The sequence below is a fragment of the Nicotiana tabacum genome, chromosome 1, assembly GCF_000715075.1.
Source record: "Nicotiana tabacum cultivar K326 chromosome 1, ASM71507v2, whole genome shotgun sequence".
NCBI lineage: Eukaryota > Viridiplantae > Streptophyta > Magnoliopsida > Solanales > Solanaceae > Nicotiana > Nicotiana tabacum.
In genome coordinates, this window is record NC_134080.1 from 20,471,926 (window position 1) to 20,495,106 (window position 23,181).

At 34.8% G+C, this 23,181-nt stretch overlaps 1 protein-coding gene across 1 annotated transcript; it reads left to right on the forward strand.

Moving 5' to 3' along the window:
- The first annotated feature begins 305 nt into the window (after positions 1-305).
- On the forward strand, positions 306-11,132 carry LOC107768702 (oxysterol-binding protein-related protein 2A-like). Its single transcript, XM_016587845.2, has 11 exons — positions 306-1,308; positions 3,021-3,380; positions 4,550-4,643; positions 6,109-6,491; positions 6,926-7,081; positions 8,176-8,343; positions 8,450-8,590; positions 8,728-8,949; positions 9,060-9,173; positions 9,939-10,129; positions 10,686-11,132. The coding sequence occupies exons 1-10, from the start codon at positions 949-951 to the stop codon at positions 10,116-10,118; spliced, it is 2,178 nt and encodes a 725-aa protein (XP_016443331.1). The 5' UTR covers positions 306-948; the 3' UTR covers positions 10,119-10,129; positions 10,686-11,132.
- The last annotated feature ends 12,049 nt before the right edge of the window (positions 11,133-23,181 follow it).

The following is a 23,181-nucleotide window of genomic DNA, read 5'->3' on the forward strand; positions in this document are numbered from 1 at the left end:
ATAGAAAAATCAAACTCTAACGCAATCAACCTTTCTTTAGATGAATATCCTACATAATGTAAACTCAATTTTTACTATATATTATTTTTTCAATTGCACACCATAATTATATATCGTAAAATCATGGTACGACTACTAAAGCATTATGGTACAATACTCTTAAATTAGTGGTTAGGTAAAATTTGCTTTTAATGGATGCATTATTAATTTGTTACAAAGTGAAGAAAAGGCAAAAAATAATTACTCATAATAAATGGGAGGCAGAAAAATAGAAAATTAAATCCACCAGCAGAAAGATATTTGACAAGACAGATGATTACAAAGAAGAGTAAAAGTGGCATTTAAAAACCCCCTCCCCATCAATTCCTCTTTCCTTCTCCATTACCATTTTCCACATTTCCACCATTGATCTTCCCCCTTCTCCGCCGCGCTCCGCCGTACTCGCCTCCTTACACCACCGTTTCCCCGCCGTGAACAATTCCAAAACCACCACCCTTTTCTCTTTCGCACATACAAAAAAACAATAAACATACATTCTCTCTCTCTATCTCTCTCTTTTTTGTTTCAAAGTCTACTTCAATGGCGTAAATGGAAATGACTATTCTGCCACTATCTTGATTCCCTACCTTGCCTACAACTCTATTTAAATTGTTTTATATAAAACCATAAGGACTCAATTTTTTACTACAAAATTTGTTTATTTTCTTTATTTCTTTTCTCTAACTTCAAGAATATTCCCTTAGTTCTAAACCTCTTTCAAGTCCTTCTCCACAACCCCACATCCATTTTCCTACACTTACATGTTTATACACAAAATCCTCTGTATAGATGCATGTAATAAGTACTAAGTGGGTGTCGTGTATTTTCTTGTAAATTTTCAAAAATGCGGATTGATCTTTAGTATTAGTTGAATTGAAAAAAATTAATAATTGGGGCCGTGGGATCAAAATGCGTGTAAAGGAAATGCATCCACTTTGCTGTATAACATTAGAGAGTACATCGGAGATCGGAGACCAGTCGCCGGAGCCGACGTTATTACGGACTGGCTCCGCCGTAGTTTACTCCAATATTAATGGATCTGACATCATTAATGCATCCGATGTTGCCGGAATCTTGTACAAGTGGACTAATTACCATAAAGGTTGGAGATCCCGTTGGTTTACTCTTCGTAACGGCATACTTTCATATTCGAAGAATCGCCGCCCCGACCATATCACCGGTGATGACGTCAGACTCATCGGTAACCTCCCCGCCGGTAACAACAGCCGCCGTAAATGTAGAAAATCCGTCGGCATTGTTCACCTCAAGGTAATATAAATGGTGTAGTAGTAGTAGTTGAAAACTTTGATGTAAAAACTGGATAGTGTGGATTTTGTCGTTTTTGGTGACTGGTACAAAGATTAAAACTTTCTACAATTAGCAAAATCTTGAATTCAGAATTTTTACTCTTGATTGTTTTTACCCTCTATTGTGATATTTTGTTTAGATATCCGAGCCTTTTTGGTTCATTTTGATCAATTTTGCATTGTCCGGTGGTTAATCAAGTGTATAATTTGTTTTTACTCTTAGTTTTCCATTTTTACTGCGGTATTTTGACCCATAACGGGTCACATCAGCAGGTGAAAGGGAAATGGGGGAAGTTTTATAGGCCACAATAAGGCTAAAAGAATCATCTATTCTTGTAGGCCTACGTTTATGGTAAAAAACTATGACAAACATTGTCACATTTTAGATAAATGCTTTTTTTTGGGAGTTTTCTCTTAGAAAAAATCAGACCTTTTTTCTTCCATGTTTTTCTCAGAAAACTTTGGAGTGATCGCTTAGTTAGTATCCATTTGTTTGTTTCCTTGATTTCTTTGTTTTGTTTCATTTTTTGCTGTTACAAAAAGTTGTGTTATTTTCTTCATTAAAAATAGTAGGGAGCAACCAAAAGAATAATAGTGGATTCTCTCTCTATCTCTAACTCATTTTTCTCTACTGTACCTGTAGTTATCATCTTTGTATTTTATCCTTTTTCCTAGAGGTTTAGTGTGTATGACTGAGAGTTTATTGTAAACTTAAGAAAGTTTTATATATTTTTGTAAAGAGAGAATAAGGGAAACTGGGAAAGGATATTCTTGTTCTATAGTTGATGTGGAACTGATGGCCTCACCTCCATCCTTAGTGAAAATCTAGCAACAAAACAACATACCTAGTGCCCACAAGTGAGGTCTGGGGAGGTTAGTATGTACGCCGACCTTACCCCTACCTTGTGAAGGCAGAGAGTCTTTTACCGGAAGACCCTCGACTCAATAAAGTAGTGAAAATCTAGCAACAAATCATAATTTGGTTATTCTGTCAAGTGTGTACTGTGGTAGATGGTTGTAGTAGAACTTGGCTTCTTTATTGAAGTTGATCTGTCAGCACTTATGACATCTATTCTAGGTTGTCTGGCACCAGCTGTTTCTTGACGTACTTGTTGATGTATTAATCCCAGTTTATTGCACTTTGTTACTATATCAGTATATGCTATGCTATGTAGTCTCTAGAACCTCTTAAATGACATTGCCAATTACCTACTAGATAGCTAGCAGTGACCTCTTTTCTTTGCCTAGATATTGACCTATATTTGCCTAGATATTGACCTCTGAAACTGATCACACAACAAGTCGGTTTGTTTGGTACGACGGAAGTCATTTTCAAGAAAATGTTTTTTGAAGTCATTTTTTAGTGTTTGATTGCTCGAAATTGGTTTTCAAGGAAAATATTTTCCATTAAAATGAGGAAAATGACTTCCTAAAATTACGGGACATACTTGACGTTTAACTTCATATTATCTGCTCTAATTAACACTTAGATTTTCATCAAAACACTCTCCTATTTGCTAAGTATTAATTTTTTTTGAAAAATATTTTACGCTCACCAACCTATCTCCACAATGATGATATCTTCTAGAAAGACCATTTTTCGTGGAAAATGATTCCATCAGTACCAAAAAATTCTTTTGCCATTGACATGTGTTTGGGTGGGATTCCTTACAGGTTTCATCATTCCGTGAGAGCAAGTCTGATGATAGGCGATTCTACATATTTACATCTACCAAGACTCTTCATTTGAGAACAAATTCAAAGAAAGAACGGGCTGCCTGGATAGAAGCTCTGATATCAACAAGAAATCTTTTTCAGTTGAGACCTTTAAATGATAATTTCAGCCTTTTGCAAAATGATGTATCTATATCTACTGAAAGGTTGAAAAAACGGTTGCTTGACGAGGGTATTGGCGAGGGACTTGTCAATGACTGTGAGCAGATCATGCTGTCCGAGTTTTCAGAAATAAAAGGACAACTTAAAAGTCTTTGTGACGAGCGCTCCAATTTGCTGGACACATTAAGTCAGTTGGAGGTAACTTTATTACTTTCTCCACCTAATGTGCACACTTATCTTTCACTTTATGTTTCGCATAATGCCCTTCTCCATTTCAACCATCTTGTTTTTATTGTTTGCGTAACATCTTCATCTACTATAACACCTTATCTTGTATGACCTGCTCACCTTATCTTGTATGACCTGCTCGCTGCTTCAGAATTAATTTGAACGACTGTTGCAAATCTCTTGTTTTTTTTAGAATTGACTACCGGTATTCGTTACTGACCACACAAAAAAAAAGCAGAAAAATTGACTTACACTTTCCTATTGTTATGTCAGTCATATACAAGGTTAACACACAGTCATCTAAAGCGTCTAAAATAGTCTGTTTGGTATGACTTATGTTAAGCACCAGGCAAATGTATTGTATTCGCTACCTTTTCCATAGCCCATCTTAATTTTTCATGAGTTTTCTACCCATATTTCCGTTAAACTTCGTCAGTTATGCACTTATGAAACCTTTCAATGAGGTTGCATTGCAGCTAAGTTGCTTAGACTCTTCACTTTGGGTGTCACACCCGTGTCGACACGACTTGGGTGTAGGATCCATACTGGATCTGGTCAACCAATTTTGGGTACTTTGACCAAAATCAACGAAGAAATTAGGGACAGATACATGATTTTTGAATTCAAAACAAACGCTAGGGTGAAATTGAAGAAAATGTAATTCTTTGTATCTCCTTCTCAAATTTTCCTGTTGATCAATATTTTCTCCTTCTCGGAATACCTTATAAAGTTTTACACATAATATTTCATAATTTAGACATACTTTTATAACTCTGTTTTTAGATATTTGAATTACTTTTAGCTGAATCCCCGCACCCGTATCCGTACCCTCGAATCTTAAAATTTAGATCATGAAGGATCCAACCTCTAGATACGCACCCGTATCGGACACCTACACCCGAGTCCGAGCAACTTAACATTGCAGGACAAAAAAGTTAGTTTAGTCATATTATTAAGTTTATTTATCTGCTTGAATTTCCTATTTAAGTTGAATACATAAAGTACTGTTTCCGGACGTCTGATCAATATTAATTTTCATGCGGTCATGTTACATGTGTTTAACTTTTTTTCCATGATTTGTATATTGCTGTAAAAATGAGATCCACTATCTCTAACTTGCGTAAGTTTTGCTTCTGAAGGCAGCTAATATCGAAGCTGAAGCTTCCGGGGTTCATGATGGTGAATTCCAACTGATGAAGCAACTCTCCAGTATAGGGCGTGGCAAGTACAGCGGTATGTTATACATATGCTTGATCTACTTCCACCTGTACAAGTACAATTTACTAAACAACACATTCATAAATCATTGCACATTCTGCTTTCTAGGCCTAAGGGATTAGATGAATTATAACTTGATTGTGTGTAAAATCTTGAGGTTATCTTCCGGTAAATATTCCCTTTTGCTGAAGAATATTGCAGCAGAAATACTAGCAGTTGTTAGAGGAAAAAAAACTCTTGCTATCTGCAGTTTAGTTCTGTTAATAGATTTTCTGATTTATGGCTTCATTATTCAGTTCTATTTCACTTCATTATTCTGACTTCATTATTGTTGTAAAGAGCTAGAGGTTCAGCAATGTATTTGCAGCTGGCTTCTTTCACCAATTTTTTCTTGCTCACGTTGTACTGGAATTCCACCACACTCACTAAAATAGTTTCAGTTAGTGTCCCTCACATCATATGTTCAATATTGCTGAATTTGTCTTGTATATTGGTGGAAGTTGAATATCCAATGAATTTGGCATAATTTTAGTGGCTGCAAACAAGTGTAACTTCTTTAAATTGATTCTCATCTCTCCTGCTCAAGTACATCCTCTTTAAAGTTTATTGGACACTTTTTAATTGCGCACACACATTATATATTACATTGTTTATGAACACAGAATATAAGATTGTAGTTTAAAATATTTATTGTATTTATGGTAGTGGAAGAAATATTAGAGTAATGATTAAAAGGTTAGTTTGACGTAGAAATTATCACTTTAAAATTATAAATGATTTTGAAATCTTTAAAGCTGTGAAAGCTATGTAGAATAATATTATTTGTGGAATAATGCCACGTATTCTGAAATGTCCCTAAATTGGGCTAGTGTTATATAAATTGAAACTTTAGAAGTATTTCCTTTTCCTGATTGTATTAAGCTAAGTTGCTTAATACAATAATAGTCTTGCAATATTTCAGAAAAGAATTACGTATCAGTTGGCATTGCTAAAACATTATCAACCGTTACAGGGGGGAGACATCAGATATTCGCATGTATGTCTTGTACTAACCCAATAACAGACAACTGCAGCTTCAAAAGATAACTTTATCTCACTTTTATAATTTCTTTATGTTAGAATGGTCAAGTAAAAGTTGCACAAATATATATTCATGATCTGTTGGTAGCTAAATCAGTTATGGGCACACCAAAGAATGGTAAGAATATGCCTAAATAGATATAGCTCTATGAAAAGTCTCATGAGATTTCGTCTAAAGGAGCTTAGTATCTTAAATACAAAATATTGAATATCTTTAAATGTTTGAAAGCTGTACATTACTCCTGCAAACTTGTGTTAGCTTTGGTCAAACAACTCAATAAAGTGATGAGACCCTTTCAGTTTGAAAATTTATGAATTCTTAGTCAAAAAGGTACAAACTGTTATGTGGAAGAAGTGTTGGGTGTATGCACATTGTTTGACCTCTTACATTTTATTTCAGAATGGAGTACGACTGAATCGTCCGATGATATTGAGAAACAAGAGCTTGATGAAGCGTCAGATGAAGAGGAAGCCAATTATCTTGACGCAAATGAATGTTTCTCTGAACTTCATTTATCTGGTGGGTCAGTAGTTGTGGACCACATGGCAAGCAATTCCATTGATGCATCTGCACAAGTTACACGCAGAACGAAGCTGCCGGATCCAATTGAAAAAGAGAAAGGGGTTAGTCTTTGGTCTATGATCAAAGACAATGTCGGGAAAGATCTGACACGAGTTTGCCTGCCAGTGTATTTCAATGAGCCATTGTCGTCCCTGCAAAAGTGCTTCGAAGATTTAGAGTACTCATATCTCTTAGATAGAGCATACGAACATGGAAAATCGGTACGATCTTTAATAGTTTCACCTCTTGTTACTAAGAGAGCATGACTAGGAAATTGTGTTCACCTTCTTGCTTTCTATTTAAAAGGGTGCTTATCAGGCTCTTTTTTGGAATAATTATTTCAGAACACAAATTATAAACTTTTATTTTGATGAATAACAAGTTATAATCTTATCGAGATATTGTAATAGTCTTCGCATGGCAGCTAAGCTTCAAGACTTGATATTGCGTGTATGAGCCGAATTTGTAACTTTGTATGTTGTGCTGAAGCACGACTGTTGCTTTTATTCCTCTATGTGTCTTGTTTCCCCCCTAAAGGTTTATATAAACTTCTTTTCTCTCCCTAGGAGTAGGCACCTTTATTAGTGAGTTTTCCAATTCTTGGTTAGATGTATAGCATTATGTTGACAACTTTGGGATTGTCTTGCTCTTCCAGGGGAACAGCCTTTTAAGAATTCTAAATGTTGCTGCTTTTGCTGTCTCTGGTTATGCTTCAACCGAAGGCCGGAACTGTAAACCTTTCAATCCTTTGCTTGGAGAAACTTATGAAGCTGATTTTCCTGAGAAAGGAATCCGCTTTTTTTCTGAGAAGGTACTTTATCAAGAATAAATAGTACTATTATTTATTGAATTGATTGTAGACATACTAGGTTTATATTTTTGTATGCAACTTCCCCTTGCAGAACTATTTTGTTAGCAAAACTTAGTTAGTAACAATTTGCGCATAATCCATACTCAAAACTTTCTTGAGATAATGTTCACAATGAGATAATTTTTTTAAAGTTTCCTAGTGGTTGATGAGCTGGCCTTGAGTAACTGTATATGTTTATTCATGGCAATGCCAGTAGTCCTAGATCTTATCAGGCCTTTTGGATGCTTTAAGTAAACCTACAAGCTATGTTAACTCTATTTTGTTGTGTAGTCTATGAGAGACATTACGATATTATGACATAAATCACGTTCTTAGAGATATTTCACAATTTTCTGAAGCCTTTCAGCCCTTTCGTAGTTTACATGAGCAGCTACAATCTGAGTAAGATGATCTAAAGCATTGGAATCTTGGATCCTTCACGGCTTCATCTACCTTGATGTAGCCATGTCAAAAGGGTGTCCTATGACTATGGCTAATTTGTACGGATTCTCCATATTTCATTAAGAATTAGCAAAATTAGATATACCTATATCAGATACTTACACCACTTGTATCGGTTTTGTTTCCAGAAATCTGTCTAACATAGATTGGAGTTCACTTATTTGTAGTGTATCTAGGATTGGACATAACATGGTTTGAGACTGAAGGGTGCAACATATTTTCAACACACTAGGTCGGTCACGGAACTCCATTGCCGGTTCCTTTTCCATGTTAAGTTTCTACAGTGTGGGGATTCACTCTGTCAACTTCTTTTCTTACAAAGCTTGAGGGAGCTTATTGTATGGAAAGTTTTCTATGATAGAAGAGATAAACATAGTATCAGAGAATCATAACAAGAGTAAACATCTTGTACTTTCTTATCTTTTGCTACCAAAGTGAATTGCTATGAAAAATAAATAGGCACACTTGGTAGTTTAACTTGCTGAATAAAGAATTAATTCGGAACAGGGGAAGTTGTAGCTGGAATTTATTACTAAGTCTCTGATTGCAATGAGTTGATATATATGATAGTAATTAGCCAATTCTTGAAACAGGTTAGTCACCACCCAACACTTATTGCCTGTCACTGTGAAGGTAGAGGATGGAAATTCTGGGCTGACAGTAATCTTAAGTCAAAATTTTGGGGAAGATCAATTCAACTTGATCCTGTTGGAACACTTACCTTAGAATTCGACGATGGGGAGATCTTCCGGTGGAGCAAGGTAGGCAGAACTTCATGCTGCTGATCATTTAGCAGTTTACTAGTTAGTTTGGTTGCTATTGAAGTTCTCGTTCTGTTTGTTTAATTTGAGACTTTGATATCCTCAGGTCACGACAAGTATCTACAATCTTATCCTTGGTAAGATATACTGTGATCATCATGGAATAATGCATATACGTGGCAATCGCCAGTACTCATGCAAGCTCAAGTTCAAAGAGCCATCCATTATCGAGCGTAATCCTCATCAGGTAAATGAGGAGAAATCCTGTAAATAACTTGAAAATATTTTTTTTGTCTATTCTTCCCCAGATTACTATTATGTCTATACATCTAGATTTTGTTGTACTATTGGTCGGATAATTCAAAATTCAAACTAATTCTACAGGTTCATGGATTTGTTGAAGATGTCTCCGGGAAGAAAGTTGCCACATTATTCGGAAAGTGGAATGAGAGCATGTACTATATGAATGGAGAATGGACCAGCAAGCCTAAGGATTCATCTGATTCATCTTTATTGTGGACAAGGAATAAGCCACCCCTAAATCTAACTCGATACAACTTGTCTTCTTTTGCAATTACACTGAATGAGTTAACACCAGGACTTAAGGTACAACAGTGTGTTAGTGAAATCTTCTCGTGAAAGATCAATTTCCTTTTTATGCTCAGCTAATTGTCGTTTATAGCCTGGCTAATCTGCTTGTCTAATCTCGGATAAAGGAGAAGCTCCCACCTACAGATTCAAGACTCAGACCTGATCAGCGACATCTGGAAAATGGGGAATACGACAAGGCAAATTCGGAGAAGTTGCGGTTAGAAACACGACAGAGAATGGTACATTTGCTTCCACTTGAGTCTCCTCATCTTTCTCTATGTATTCATTCTTTTTTGAGTGTTATCATATTATTTAGTCTTCAAAATTGTTGTCGATCTGATAGTTCAAAATTTGTCTGACAATCTCGTTGGAATTGTCACTCTTATGAGTGGAATAGCAAAGTTGGATCCTTGGGCTTAGTTAGCTTCTTAAATTTGGGTCCTATATACCTTCCTTAAGAATGCAGCTATTTCAGACTCTTACAGGACTGAATGTGGTTTCAGAATCTCATGCTGATCTTGTGATATCTTACTCATCGCCTTACTGAGCTTAATTTCATAAATTTCACCTCAGTATTACTACCTACCAGAATCTAGATAGTATAATCAAGCTCACTTACTAAGGTTACTTTTTATTGTTTTCCTTCTGAATCTCTACTCTGAGAAATAGTTTCTCTGGACGCGACATGACTGCCTAATGAACTTGCAGAAAGCATTAATTTTGAACAACTAGGAATTTGTAACCTTATATCATAATTGACCGGAAGCAAAATTTAACACTCAATATTGAAGGCTTACATTATATGCAATCAATCTCTCCCACCATGTTTTTATTTAAAGAACAGTATTGGACTGACGGATTGGATTCTGTTGACTTTTAATTGGGTTTAGGAGTTTCAGGCCCCATAATTTTTTTCCTGGTTCTCTAAAACCGTGAAGCTGGAGTATCAATTTATGAATCTTTATAATTGTAGTCTAAATAAAGCTCTTTTTCTTACCTTACAGTCCAGGAAATTACAAGAGAATGGTTGGAGACCGCGATGGTTTCAAAGAGAAGGTGAAGATGGGACTTTCCGGTATACCGGTGGTTACTGGGAGGCGAGGGAGACGGGTACTTGGGATGGCTGCCCAAATATTTTTGGTGAGATTGATCAAGAGCTCCTCACCTCCTTTGAAGGATCCTGATGTTTTAGAAGGTATAAGTTCTGAGAAACTGCTTTTCATAAATGTTACCATTCTCATGTCAAGACATCCATTTTGATATGGCTCGGTTCTAGTTACGTGATCAATTTGTGCCAAGATATGGCTCGGTTCTAGCTAATGTTTTTAGAGCTCTTAACACATTTCACTGGTTGGCCAAAAATATTTACAGTCGCTAGCCAAATATACAAAAATATACAGACTAATGCCTATGTATTAAATATGTATTCTATACACAAAGATATACATGTGACGGCTATTATTTTGGGGGCGGCAATACCGTGTAAAAATCCCATTATTTATCACCTCATCAAACACTGTTATCCTGACTCAATACTTTCTTGAAACATGTCAGATTCATCGATCATATCATGTTTATATTAATCTCATTATCTTTGTTTCCATCATAGGCACACAATTTGCCCTTAATTACCAAAATATTCAGGTAGCTAGTAGTATAGTTAAACTGGGGAGCCGTTCTTGATGCATTTTCATGCCTGTTTTCTCCTGATTGTAAAGAAATATCAAAAGGCAATGTGGTACATTTTTCAGGGACCTGAAGATTTGTAGATTTGCTGATTAAAGACAAAACCCTTGAGCAGAGTATTATGGAGAATTCTGTAGGACAGGAATGGAGTATGCAGGCAGTCCGCGCCAGCCCAAATTTTTTAGTTGTTTAAAGATAGTTCTCCGAGTTGACATAAGTCAATCCAGAATCCTGAAGGCTATTTTAGGATGAAGAGACAATCTTGCAAGAGTCGACCAACGATGGAGCACATACTGGAGAAGTTTTTCTTTGCTACATATGCATCAAGCTGTTTTGATCATGCTTGTATTTTGTGTTGAATTCATCCCATTTTTCATTATGCTTCATCTTTCTGCGGCTAGGCATTAGTTTAGGTTATTTTTATTATTATTATTATTTGTACTCTATGTTGAAAATAAAATAGCAAAAATTTGAATGTATTAAAGAAATGAACAGAGCACAATAGCTTTTGTAAAGACCTGAAATAGATAGTGCTTACACATGTTGAGATATACACAAAGAACAATGATTCTCCTTTACCCAAAAAATCCAAAGTTCTCTTAATGGTCCTATTTTTTCAATTTTTGGCTGTGAACATTTTGGTAGACATTCAATGGTCAATACAGGATAAGATTTTGGACCATCTAGTATTCAAGGGAATGACTGTGTTAACACATAGGTATAACAACCAAGAGAGGCAGACTTAGGGCCCTCTTGGTATACGAGTAAGGAATAATTAATTCCGGGATTAAATTTAAGAGGAGTTTATCCCATGCTTGATTGGTAGAAAAATACGGTATAATTAATTTCGGAATTAGTTATTCTGGGTTTATAGTGCTTTTTATCTCCATGAAAAAGTAGAATAACTAATCTCGGGATAATTAATCCCGAAATAATTAACCTTGGGATAACTTCTTTACAACCAAACGACCCTTAAGTTCTTGTTATAGCGATTGGTTGTAGACTTGCAGTTGCTAGTTGGGTACTTGGGGGTCGTTTGGCTCAAGACAAGGTTATACTAGGATTATAGATTATAATTTCACTTCTTATATGGGATAGGTAATCCCACGATTTTTCAAATTCTAAAATACGCATTTTCAACTTAACTTCAAATACTATTTTTTCTTTTCAAAAATTATTATTTTTATGCCCAAACGCCTACTTACATGACGTTTTTTAAAAAATATCAAAAAATTAATCTAAAAGTACCGATACCGAAGAAAAATCGAGATGATTGACACGATTTCAAAAAGTCTAATTTGGTTATACAAAATGGAATAACCGAAAAAATATTTTAGTATAAATTTATAAAATAATCGGTTGATCCGAATCATTGACATCCTAACCTACAGCCAAATGTTGGACAAACTTAATTAACCCCCTAATCCCTATAACCAAAGGGCCTGAACTAGTCGTGCAAGCCTATGAATATCATCGTCAAAAAAAAACATATAGGAATTTTGAACTATCTTATTGTTGAACCAAGAGAAAAAGGGGAACACAAATAGCCATTTTTAGAGCTGCTATTTTGTACTTATTTTTTATTAAAAATTTAAACTAAAAATCTTAATTTCAAGACGTTGTGTCCTGAAAATTAAACTGAAAAATTAAAATTCAAAATTCATTGAATAATTCCTAAATAGCAGTCCTTAAAATGGCTATCTGGTGTCATTTCTATATAGAAAAATCTCAAAATGATTTTAGTAGAGGGAGATGAGCTGCTTATTTTTTAGAGAACTTCATTTATAGCCCATCGGGCAAAACAAATATCATCTGGTAGCCCACAAATTAACCCATACAAGTCATAGCCTAAAAATAATGACAAGTGCTAGCCGAAAACTTCACTGAACGAATTCCCTCGCCGGAAAATCCTAGATCTAAGAAAATCTGGACTTTTACCCGTTAAAACAACAGCAAAACGCCGGAAAATCCTAGAATCGGCCAGATCTAAGAAGATCTGGACTTTTACCCGTTAAATCAACATTAAAACAAAAGAAAAAAGGGTGTGTGCAAGCATCTGTTACTAGCAGCACAGAAAAAACAAAAAGCAAAACAATTGTAAAAATGGAGAAAGAAAATGTGTCCTTGGAGTTGAATATGTTCCTGTACATCAACATATTTCAGTAGTAGCAACCTATAGGGAAGAAGAAGAAGAAGAAAGCAAGAGGAGCAGTGTGTAGCAACGAGAGAGACATCCTTGTCTTCTTTCTCTGATTTTCTCTTATAGTTTCTGTAAATATGTAGATAATATTTTGAAGATGTTTGGCTAAAAATTTAAAACTCTGGCGATCTTGTTACCATTTTCGGCAACTGTGACAGCCATGGACGTCGGTGGCTAGTTTCTCAATGAGAGGAAGAACAGAGGAGATGCCTATGAAAAAAGTTGAAATATCTACAAAATAGACTGGCATTATACAAAAATTATACAAAATATACTGTCACTATACAATTTATATACAAATAGACTGTCACTATACAATTTATATACAAATAGAGTGTCACTATACAAAATATATACAACAATATAATGTCATTATGCAAAAAATATACTAAATAGACTGTCATTATATAAAATATGTACAAAATAGACTATCACTATATAAAAATATACTAAATAGACTGCCACTATACAATTTATATACGATTAGCTCTCACTATACAAAATATATACAAAATAGACTGTTACTATACAAAAAATATACAAAATAGACTGCCACTATACAAAATAGACTGTTACTATACAAAAATATACAAATAGACTGTCACTATACAAATAGACTGTTACTCTACAAAAAATATACAAAATAGACTGTCACTATGCAAAAAATATACAAAAATAGTCTGTTATTATACAAAAAATATACAAAAATAGACTGTTATTATACAAAAAATATACAAAAATAGACATTTCGTATATGACATGCATTACATATTTCATTCAATTGTTAGCTAATACTTATCAGATCCAGAAGTACATTTAAAAAGGCAAAAAAGGGTTTCTCTATTGCGCCAGGTGAGGGTCGAACCAGCGACATTCAACTTAGGAAACATGCGCTCTAACCACTGAGCTACAAGCGCTTGTGTTGTCATGATTATTCCTTTCGGCTACTATATGCAATAAGTCTGGGCCGAAGGGCCATTTTTTGTAAGTAGGACAAAACATGAGCTATTTAAAAATTTGAGGGACTATAGAGGGTAGTTTTGTAAAAATAGCACGGTATAACCAGTTTTCGGAATGGTCATTCTAAAATAGTCAGCGTTTACGAAGTCAATGAAAAATAACCACTATTTTGCTGGAACAGAGACCGGTCCAGCATAATATACTGGAATTCAGTGCACCTGTGTATGAACTCCAGCATATTATGCTGAACCGGTATACTTTGCTGACTCCAGTATAATATACTGGAGACTGGAGCACCGGTGCTCCAAACTCTAGTATATTATACTGGACAATTATACTTGCTGGAACTCCAGTATATTGGAGTTCTAGTGTACTTATGTTGGAACTCCATCATATTATGCTGGAGTTCCAGCATACTTATCCTGGAACTCCAGTATAATATGCTGGAGTTCAAGCATACTTATGCTGGAACTCCAGTATATTATACTGGCGTATTTTCCGGGTTTTGAACAGTGTTTTCGCTCAAATTTATCTTTACATGAAAAGTGATTAAATTTCGATTACTTTTAAAATTGGGCTATTTTTGAACGACCAGTTGTAAATTTGGCTATTTTTGAATTTCTCCCGGTAGTTTTCTCCTTATTTTTGTGGTCAGCTTAGGGCTGGCCCATGGGTTATATCTGAAATTTATGGCCCATTTCGACAATATTATGAAAAGATTTTTAGATTTTTAGATATTTTAGGGGTATTATTATTTTTAGCCCATGCCAGAAACTATTTAGATTCACTAGCCAAAAAAGTGCATAAAATTTGTATAATTTTTGTATATAACATACATAATGTATATATATACAAAAAATATATATATTTTTCGGTTATTATTTTGACAACGGCTATATAGTGTCATTTTTCCAACATTGTATATCAGAAAGAGAAACGAAGATGAAATATTCTTTTGAAAACAAGCTACCAAATGCAAGTGGGCAAAGTCATTTTCTTATATTATTTATGGCAAAAAGTCTAATGAAGTAAAGGACAGGACAAACATTAAAGATGAATAGATGTGGGCATACTATATATAGATCTAGGTATGAAATAGCATTTAAAAAGCTTGAATATAGTGAAAGAACGAGTTATGGCTCAACTTTTGTGTTATTTTTTATTGATGTCTGGTGAAAAATATTATATAATTGAAATAATGTGTATAATGGACTACAAGAGTCAAGAGGACATGTTAAGTGTTACCCAGCAGAGGGGGCATAATTGTTTTGGAATTATTAATTTGACAGGAGAGTATAACGAAGTACAATTAAAGACATGATAAACGTAGAGATGAATAGATACGGGTGGGGGTGTCTAATTGACGGGTTGAACTGGTTTTAGGCGGGTCAAAATTAGTTGATTCAATAAGTGGGCATATTTACGACTCGCCCAAAAGTAACTTGGGCAGAGATAGGTCTGAATCAAGTTGGACTAAAATTTGGGTCATATAGCCCAACCCGCCCAACTCTCATCAAACTTTAATGAAATTTTTACCTCTTATAGCAAAGGTCGATACTTTATTTATTTTAAATAAATACCTTTTTAAAAAATTATATTCTATAAATACCTTTTGATTTTTATAACCAAATATCTATTTATGGTTACCTTCTACTCTTAAGCCATAAAATACTGTTTGCATTATTTTTCTCTCTCATTCTTTCAGATTTTTCTCCACCCCCTCTCTCTCAACGCCAGTATTTCTCCATGGTTATCTCCTCTCTCTCAACAAATGTGTATGCATTAAAGGGAAAAAACAGATACTGATTCTGATCGGATAACGAAGTTGGATTTGGTTCAAAATCAAGAAACGGGAAAAAAGTTGGAAATTGATAAAAGACCTGCAAATAGAACTCGTACGGACATCCATTGATCTCTCGCTGATTTGTAAGCCCAATAGTTTTGAGTCCACTATCCACGTTATGTCCATGAACAATAGCCTTATCAAGAGCCTTTGTCATACAGATCCTCACACTCTCCACAATCTCCATTGGGTCGTGTTTTCACTACCGGCTTTCGGTGAACGGCGGATTCGCCGAAAATTAGGTTTGTTCTTGAACAAAGACGACGGAGTTTGGGGCTGAGCAATTTGATTTTCTGTTAATATATTTCAATGTATTTTCATGTATTTCATTGTATTCATTGTCTTTTTTTTTCCATTGTAATTCAATGTATCTCGTTGTATTCCATATAATTCATTGTATTCACTGACTTTTTTTCATTGTATTTCAATGTATCCCACTGTATTATATATATTTTATTATATTCACTGTCTCGCTATATGCCATGAATGTATTCATATTTTTTTTAATTAATATAATTTATGTATTCAGATGTATTATATAATTTTTCTGAAGATTGCTAGGTTTTTGGGGTATATTTCGGTTGAGAATCTTTTTTATAACTGAAAATACAAAATTTGTGTGTTATAATTGAATTTGTTGAGTTATATTAGGAGTCTATTATGTTAAATGATTCACTTTCCATTTTAAAAACAGTGTAATCCCTTATTTCACGCCGTGAATACAGTTGAATACAATAATCTGTCTAGCTGTAATCTCATGTTTCACTCTATGAATACAGTCGAATACACTCGAATACAATAACTGATTAGCTGGACTTCCCTGATTCACGCCTACTTTTGCTACTGTATTCATGAATACAATAGCTTAAATACATCAAATACATCTTATAACCACACAAAAGGCATCTATAATTCATAATATAGCAAATGGTATCTATATATGGCTAATTACTACCAAAAGATAGTGTTTTATGAAATTTTTTTAACTTTAATTAATGTGTATTTTCTTCTTATAAATTGTTTAATTATCAAATACGGCTTTTTTTCTTTTGTTATGGTCATATATAACATATCAAACAAAAAAAATTATTTTAAAGATATTTTAACAAAGTTACTCAAGGATTAATTTGGGCTAAAATCAGCCCAACTTTAGATGTGTTGAAATGAGTTGGGTCAAAATGAGTTGAGTTCAATTAAATAGGCGGGTCAAGACCAGCCCAACCTCGAACGGATTGAGCTTGTCAAATGGATTTGGGCTAAAATTGTCACCTCTAGATATGGGCTTGCAACTATACATCTATGTCTAGATTAGCGTTCAAATATGTCAAAAAGAAAGAATTTGTTATGATAAATATCATATTATGGTTGATGTCTACTCTTCCTCCATGATCTTCATGTCAAATGCTTAATGACATATTCAATGACATATTTTCTATGTTCAATAACATATTCCATGACATATTTTCTTCACTTTTCATGCCTATATAAAGGCCTTGTAATAGATAGGAAAATACAACAATTGAAGAAGAAAATCTCTTCCTTTCTCTCTATCTTTATTTCTTATGCATGTTTTACTAAATTGCTTTTATTTCATAACACGTTATCAGCACGAGTCTCTAACCAATTATATATATATATCTACAAAAATTTTCCTACATCCGGAAAGATTATAATTAGAAGCCATACATATCATCAGATGGTTAAATGTAAAGAGAAACTACATATGGTAAGTAATGAAATGTAAGAAGGTATGATTATCTTATACTTGTCATTCCTTTAAAATCTCATATGCACACAGCTTCGTACTAAACTTGTATTGCATAAGCACATATTAATATTACATCTTTTATATCACATGAATGGAATAAAATTTTCGAAGTTCTATATGTGAAAATCATAGTAGCAGTTAATTGTTAATATGATGCATGTCATGGTAACCAAGGATATTTTATATAAATTGTCTTATGCATATTTATGTGTTAACTATCTTCAATCTGTCCTGCCGCTTTAAACATTTTCTTTTACTTGGATGAATAATTTTTTTTCCTTTTGGATTTTTACACTTGCATATAGTACCAAAAAAAAGGAATAAAAAATAAAATAAAATTGATCATACTGATTAAAAGCATAAATCATCTTGAAGAAAATAAGAAATACTTCACATCTTTATCTAGGTTGATTAATTACTTCTCTGATATTTAGAAAACAAACCAGCTATTGAGAAAGTATACTTCATTATTTATGGTCGTATCATTTGAAAGTAAACAATGATTAGTATGACTACTATAAGAGGAATTTTTGAGTATCCATGACCTACTTGATGCTTGCTACTGACTTACTACTTGATTTGCTCCATTCTTGAAGTAAATGTGATAGCAGTGCATAATAAGTGTCAATGAAGACAAGTGGTTGAACAATGAACGTGGGTGTTCCAAATATCAAAATAATAATAACCATCACTATGATTATAAAAGGAGAACAATAAGGGTTCTCAAAATAGTCCTTCAAAATGTGAAGGCAATGCTTACCATCAAATTGGTATGAAAATAATAAAGCACGTCACAGATTATGATCCATTCCTTGAAGAGAATGTGGCTTGTGATAAGCATTGAGAATGCAAACTCATTCCTAAAGTTGAATGTGACAATATGTGATAAAAGCAATGAATAAAGACATGCAATTCATGATTATATGAATAGCACACAACTCACCTCCAAGGGAGGTTTGAGTAAAATAAAAAGAATAAATATTATTGTGTGGTTACATGAATATGTCATTGGTCGCGTACATGTGGTACGCCAAATAAAAGTTATTAAAGGCAAAGTTAAAGCAAGAAATGATTTTCCTTATGATGATTTTGACCATGACAATTTATTATGATATAATTTTATCCGTGAAGGAGACATTTACCATATGAATGGTATGATAAAAGATTTTGTAGTACAAAAGTTGTTAAGAACTCCGAAAAACTAATTTGTTACTACTCGGATGAATAAACTTATTCATGACATTGATATTGTAAAGTCTCAAAAGAAACTTTTTGAGTTCCAAATATATAAGTCAAAGTGATTGGCATATTGAGACTATAAATGAAAGGAAGATTGAATATCTTCATATTTCTATAATTATACTGGGTAAATATGAAAGGTTACCCGATCTTCTTTCTATTTGTACTACACAAATATAAGCATGATGCTGGAAGCATATGCCACAAGTAAACTAGAGGTTTACTAAAACAAATATTAATTGGCATGATCGGTTGACTATCTCGGTTCAATTATGATGCGAAAAATTAATTAAGAATTACATTGACATATATTGAAGAATAGAAGATTCTTCAAGAATTCTCTTGTACTGCTTATTCTCATGATATACCAGTTAAAGGTTGGGATTGAATCACTTGATTTCTGGAAGGAATAAAGGGTGATATATATATATCACCTGCCATGTGGACCATTTACTATTATATGATCTTAATAGATGCATGTATTTTATGGTCATATGTGCATTTGTTATCAACTTGCAGTTTGATTTTTTGCAAGATTGCTTGCTCAAATTATTAGAGCACAATTCCAAAATATAAATTATGACGATTTATCTTGATAATACTGGTTTAAATTCAAGTTGATTTATCGGAAATTGTATGCCTCCAATTATAGCTAAATCATTGGTTATGAGAACAAAACTCCCAAAAATAAAATTTGGTATGAGATGTATTATTTAATATACACCAACACTTGTACGCATCTAGCCAAGTTATGAAAATTTCTCCCTATCACAATCGGTTCAGGGTAAAGAACCAAATAATTTTTATATAGAAATATGAATGTGCTATATGATTTAATTATGCCACCACAATGTACAAAGATGGGTTCCCAAAGAAGGTTGAGAAATGTGTTGGTGATCCCAACATTAGGGGGAAAAAATGGATAGCTGAGAAAGTGATACGTGAAATGAATTATTATGAATAGATATAGATCCTCGTACAAGAAAATATGAACTTGAAGTTCAAGTGATAATTAATTTATAAATTATTACCAGACGCATTTGCTGACCCAAAGCTAAATGTCATATTTCAGCTGTTAATGCTCCAAATAGAATAAAGTTCATGAAGGACAGAGTCTATGGCACGCATGAAGCGTAACAGACTAATCGGTTCCAAAGATAAAACTCCTTGAAGAAGGAGAGGGGCAAAATGGTCATAATAAGGAGGCAAGTGCTCTAGAAGAGCACCACGACATAATACTTCGTAAGACCTTATCACACCTCCTTTTTCCGCACCAGAGAGGGTGCAAGGGAGTTTTTCCAATTAAAGGACAATCGAAACGGGATTTATTTATTTATTTCAGAGTCGCCACTTGGGAGATTTAGGGTGTCCCAAGTCACCAATTTTAATCCCGAAGCGAGGAAAATAATGACTCCATATTACAGTCTGCGTACCAGAAATCCGGATAAGGAATTCTGTTAACCCGGGAGAAGGTGTTAGGCATTCCCGAGTTCCGTGGTTCTAGCACGGTCGCTCAACTGTTATATTCGGCTTGATTATCTGATTTTATACAAGTCTGAACTTATGTGCAAAATTTAACTTTTAACCGCTTTTATCATTTACTGTTTTTATCAAGAATTGCAACGTTGTGAAAATGTATCTCGAACCGCGTTACAATCAATGTACCCGTGGTCGTCGACACACTTTGACTCCGTTGAGATTTGGATTTGGGTCACATCAATGTGCACCCGAGTTTAAGGAAATTAAATTATTAAAGGCGCGCCTAAAGCGACTAGCGTATTTATTTTGGGTAAGACCGTGGAATTTTACTAAACGGTCCATCCCGTAGTCTAAATAATTTTTAAAGCAAATATTTACTGAGGGCCCCGCAATTTGTATTTTATTTGGCGAGGCTCATCTCATTCTTATTTTTTTTTTCAAAATGAATTTGCAACGTCATGGACACGCATCTCGAACCACGTCACAATCAATGTACCCGTGATTAGAAACACATTTCGACTCCGTTGAGAATTGGATTTGGGTCACATAAATGTGCACCCGGGTTTAAGAAGGTAAGATTTATTAAGGCGCGTCCTAAGGAGTCTAACGTATTGTTATTTTAGGAGGGTTGTGAAATTTACTAAACAACCCGTCCTGGAAACTAAATGCTTTGATAATATACGTTTAACGAGGGCCCCGCATCTTGTGCGTTTCTGTTTGTCGAAGCTCATCTCGTCTTTATTTTAACAGGATATCCTATAGCAACTACGTTTCTTGTCACATTTGTCTCTACTAGTTGAGGTTAAAAATGACCCTATTCAATTACATGCTTGCAGGTTATTATAACGGAATCCCGAGTGCCTTTGCAGAATAAGAAAACATGATCGTGCCCATGGGCAGCTAATCGAGCACCGTGGGCCCAAACCCAGCCCACACGGTATTGGCTGGACCTGGGCCAGTGCCTTTCTGATGAAAGGCTGCTGGGTTCGTTTGATTCGGGCTCGACCTTCGGGAGGTTGAGAAGTGCAGCCTTGCGACGTTTATTTTAAAGCAATGGTTTGTCAGTTATAAGGAGACAATTTATCAAAAGGACATGAAATTAACTAACATGGTTAGTTCTATGTTTTAAGGACATGCTAACCATAAAAAAAACCTAAGATACAACCTACTGCATTTGAGACCCTTTTATCTATCAACCTACATATACAAACTAACATTCAATCACCACATATTGACATCTATTGGGCACACAGGCTACCTTCAGTATCTAAACAAGGATGCAAACTATTACATATTACATGAATGTTTAATGTAACCATCTATGTATAAAGACATTCTTCAGGACTTTCATTTATACTCATGCTCAAATTTCCCAATTACATTTGACAGTGCATTGGTTGTGTACCTGGTATAGAAGACAAAGAAGAAAGGAATGATCAACTGGGCAGTATGCAGTAAACACAGCAACAACAGATACACAGCAACAACACAGCAACAAAATCAACCAACAAAGATGAAGCTCCCGAGTAGTCGAGCAACAAACAACAATCCCCGAAACAGAGTATGAACCAGCAGAGACAGCAGAGTATTCAAGGTAAACACCCCAGCAATTCAACAACCACAAACAGCTCAAACAGGCAACTAACAGTAATTGGCCAAGACAGCTAAACCAACATAAACTCTTATGTAATTTTCAGACAGTGTTTGGTTACAATATTCTGAGACTTTTGTTTCTTGTTTTTCTTTTCTGAAGACTAAGAAATGTCCAGCCTCGAGACTAAAAATTCCAGTCTTTTCTCTCTCTTTTCTGAAGACTAAAAGTCCAGCCCCTTTTAAGTTCTCAAATGGCTTATTTATAAGCCAAATGAACCAGTGCAGTTAAGCTGCCCTTTTTGCTGCAACTTGCAGCCTGCCCATACCCCTTTAAGCCCCATGCCTAAGCATCTTTTGGTGTCAGCCCCCTTTATTCCCCACGCCTGGTTTTGTTTAATCAGGAGTTATGGGCATCATTTTATTATTCAATTTAAGCGCCATACCCTTGTGTCTTGTTCCCCCATTGGCATTAGTTTAATCCTAATTTAGTATCCCATTTGTCAGCTCACTTAAACTAATTACTTCTGTTCTTTTTAACACCCCAGAATACCCCTGTCAACCTTGATTATTACTGCCCCTGCCTATTGCAGCATCAGGGCATTTTTGAACTGATGAAAGTTCGAACTCAAGACTGGCTGGGCTGAACCTTTTCAGTCAGCTTTATAGTGCAAACAAACCATTTCAAACAATGCTGGGGCATTCAGTCAGTAGCAAGGTTCAATTAGTCATGCGACATTATTAGCTCATTCGACTCATTAGTTATAGAAAACTGATCGACGACATTTATCGAGTCGACTATACTAATCATAACAGGTAATAATCAGTCGTTCAAATAGACAACACATACAGGGACCTAAAGGGCATCAGACAGTTTTTGTTCAGTTACTAGGGCTATATGAATTAATTCGCTTGACGACTACTCTAATCGAACATGCACATCACAGAATACATTCAAATCATACACAGAAAACAATTGACCAAATAAAAGGTCTTTACAAAGATGAAAGAAGTCCGAATGAAAAATAACAAAATAACAAACAAACACAAAGAGATATGCTGACCACTTATTTAGAAATAAAACACAAGAAAGGAAAACTTACCAAAAGTGTTTAAATCAAACAGACCCAAATCCGATTCAACCTCGAACTTTTGAGGCCGAACAAACTTTAATCAGGGTGTTCTCACATGAGAACGCCTTGATTAAGGTCTATTAGACCTCAAACCCATGTCCAAACCGCCCGGATTCCCCAGGTGCATGTGTTCTAAAGTCTGGATTTCCAGATCTGATTTTTAGGGAGTTGTGGGTAGATTCGGTTGGTTTGGTCACGAGGAAGGTCAGGGGAGTGTCTGGTATGAAGATGGGATGGTTTGGCATAGATCCGGGTTCGACTCAAATCTTCAAATGAAGATTCGAGACGAACGGAAGTGATTCGAGGCTCGTGGTTAGTGGATTCGTGTTCAGGACAGTGAGGTGGTCCT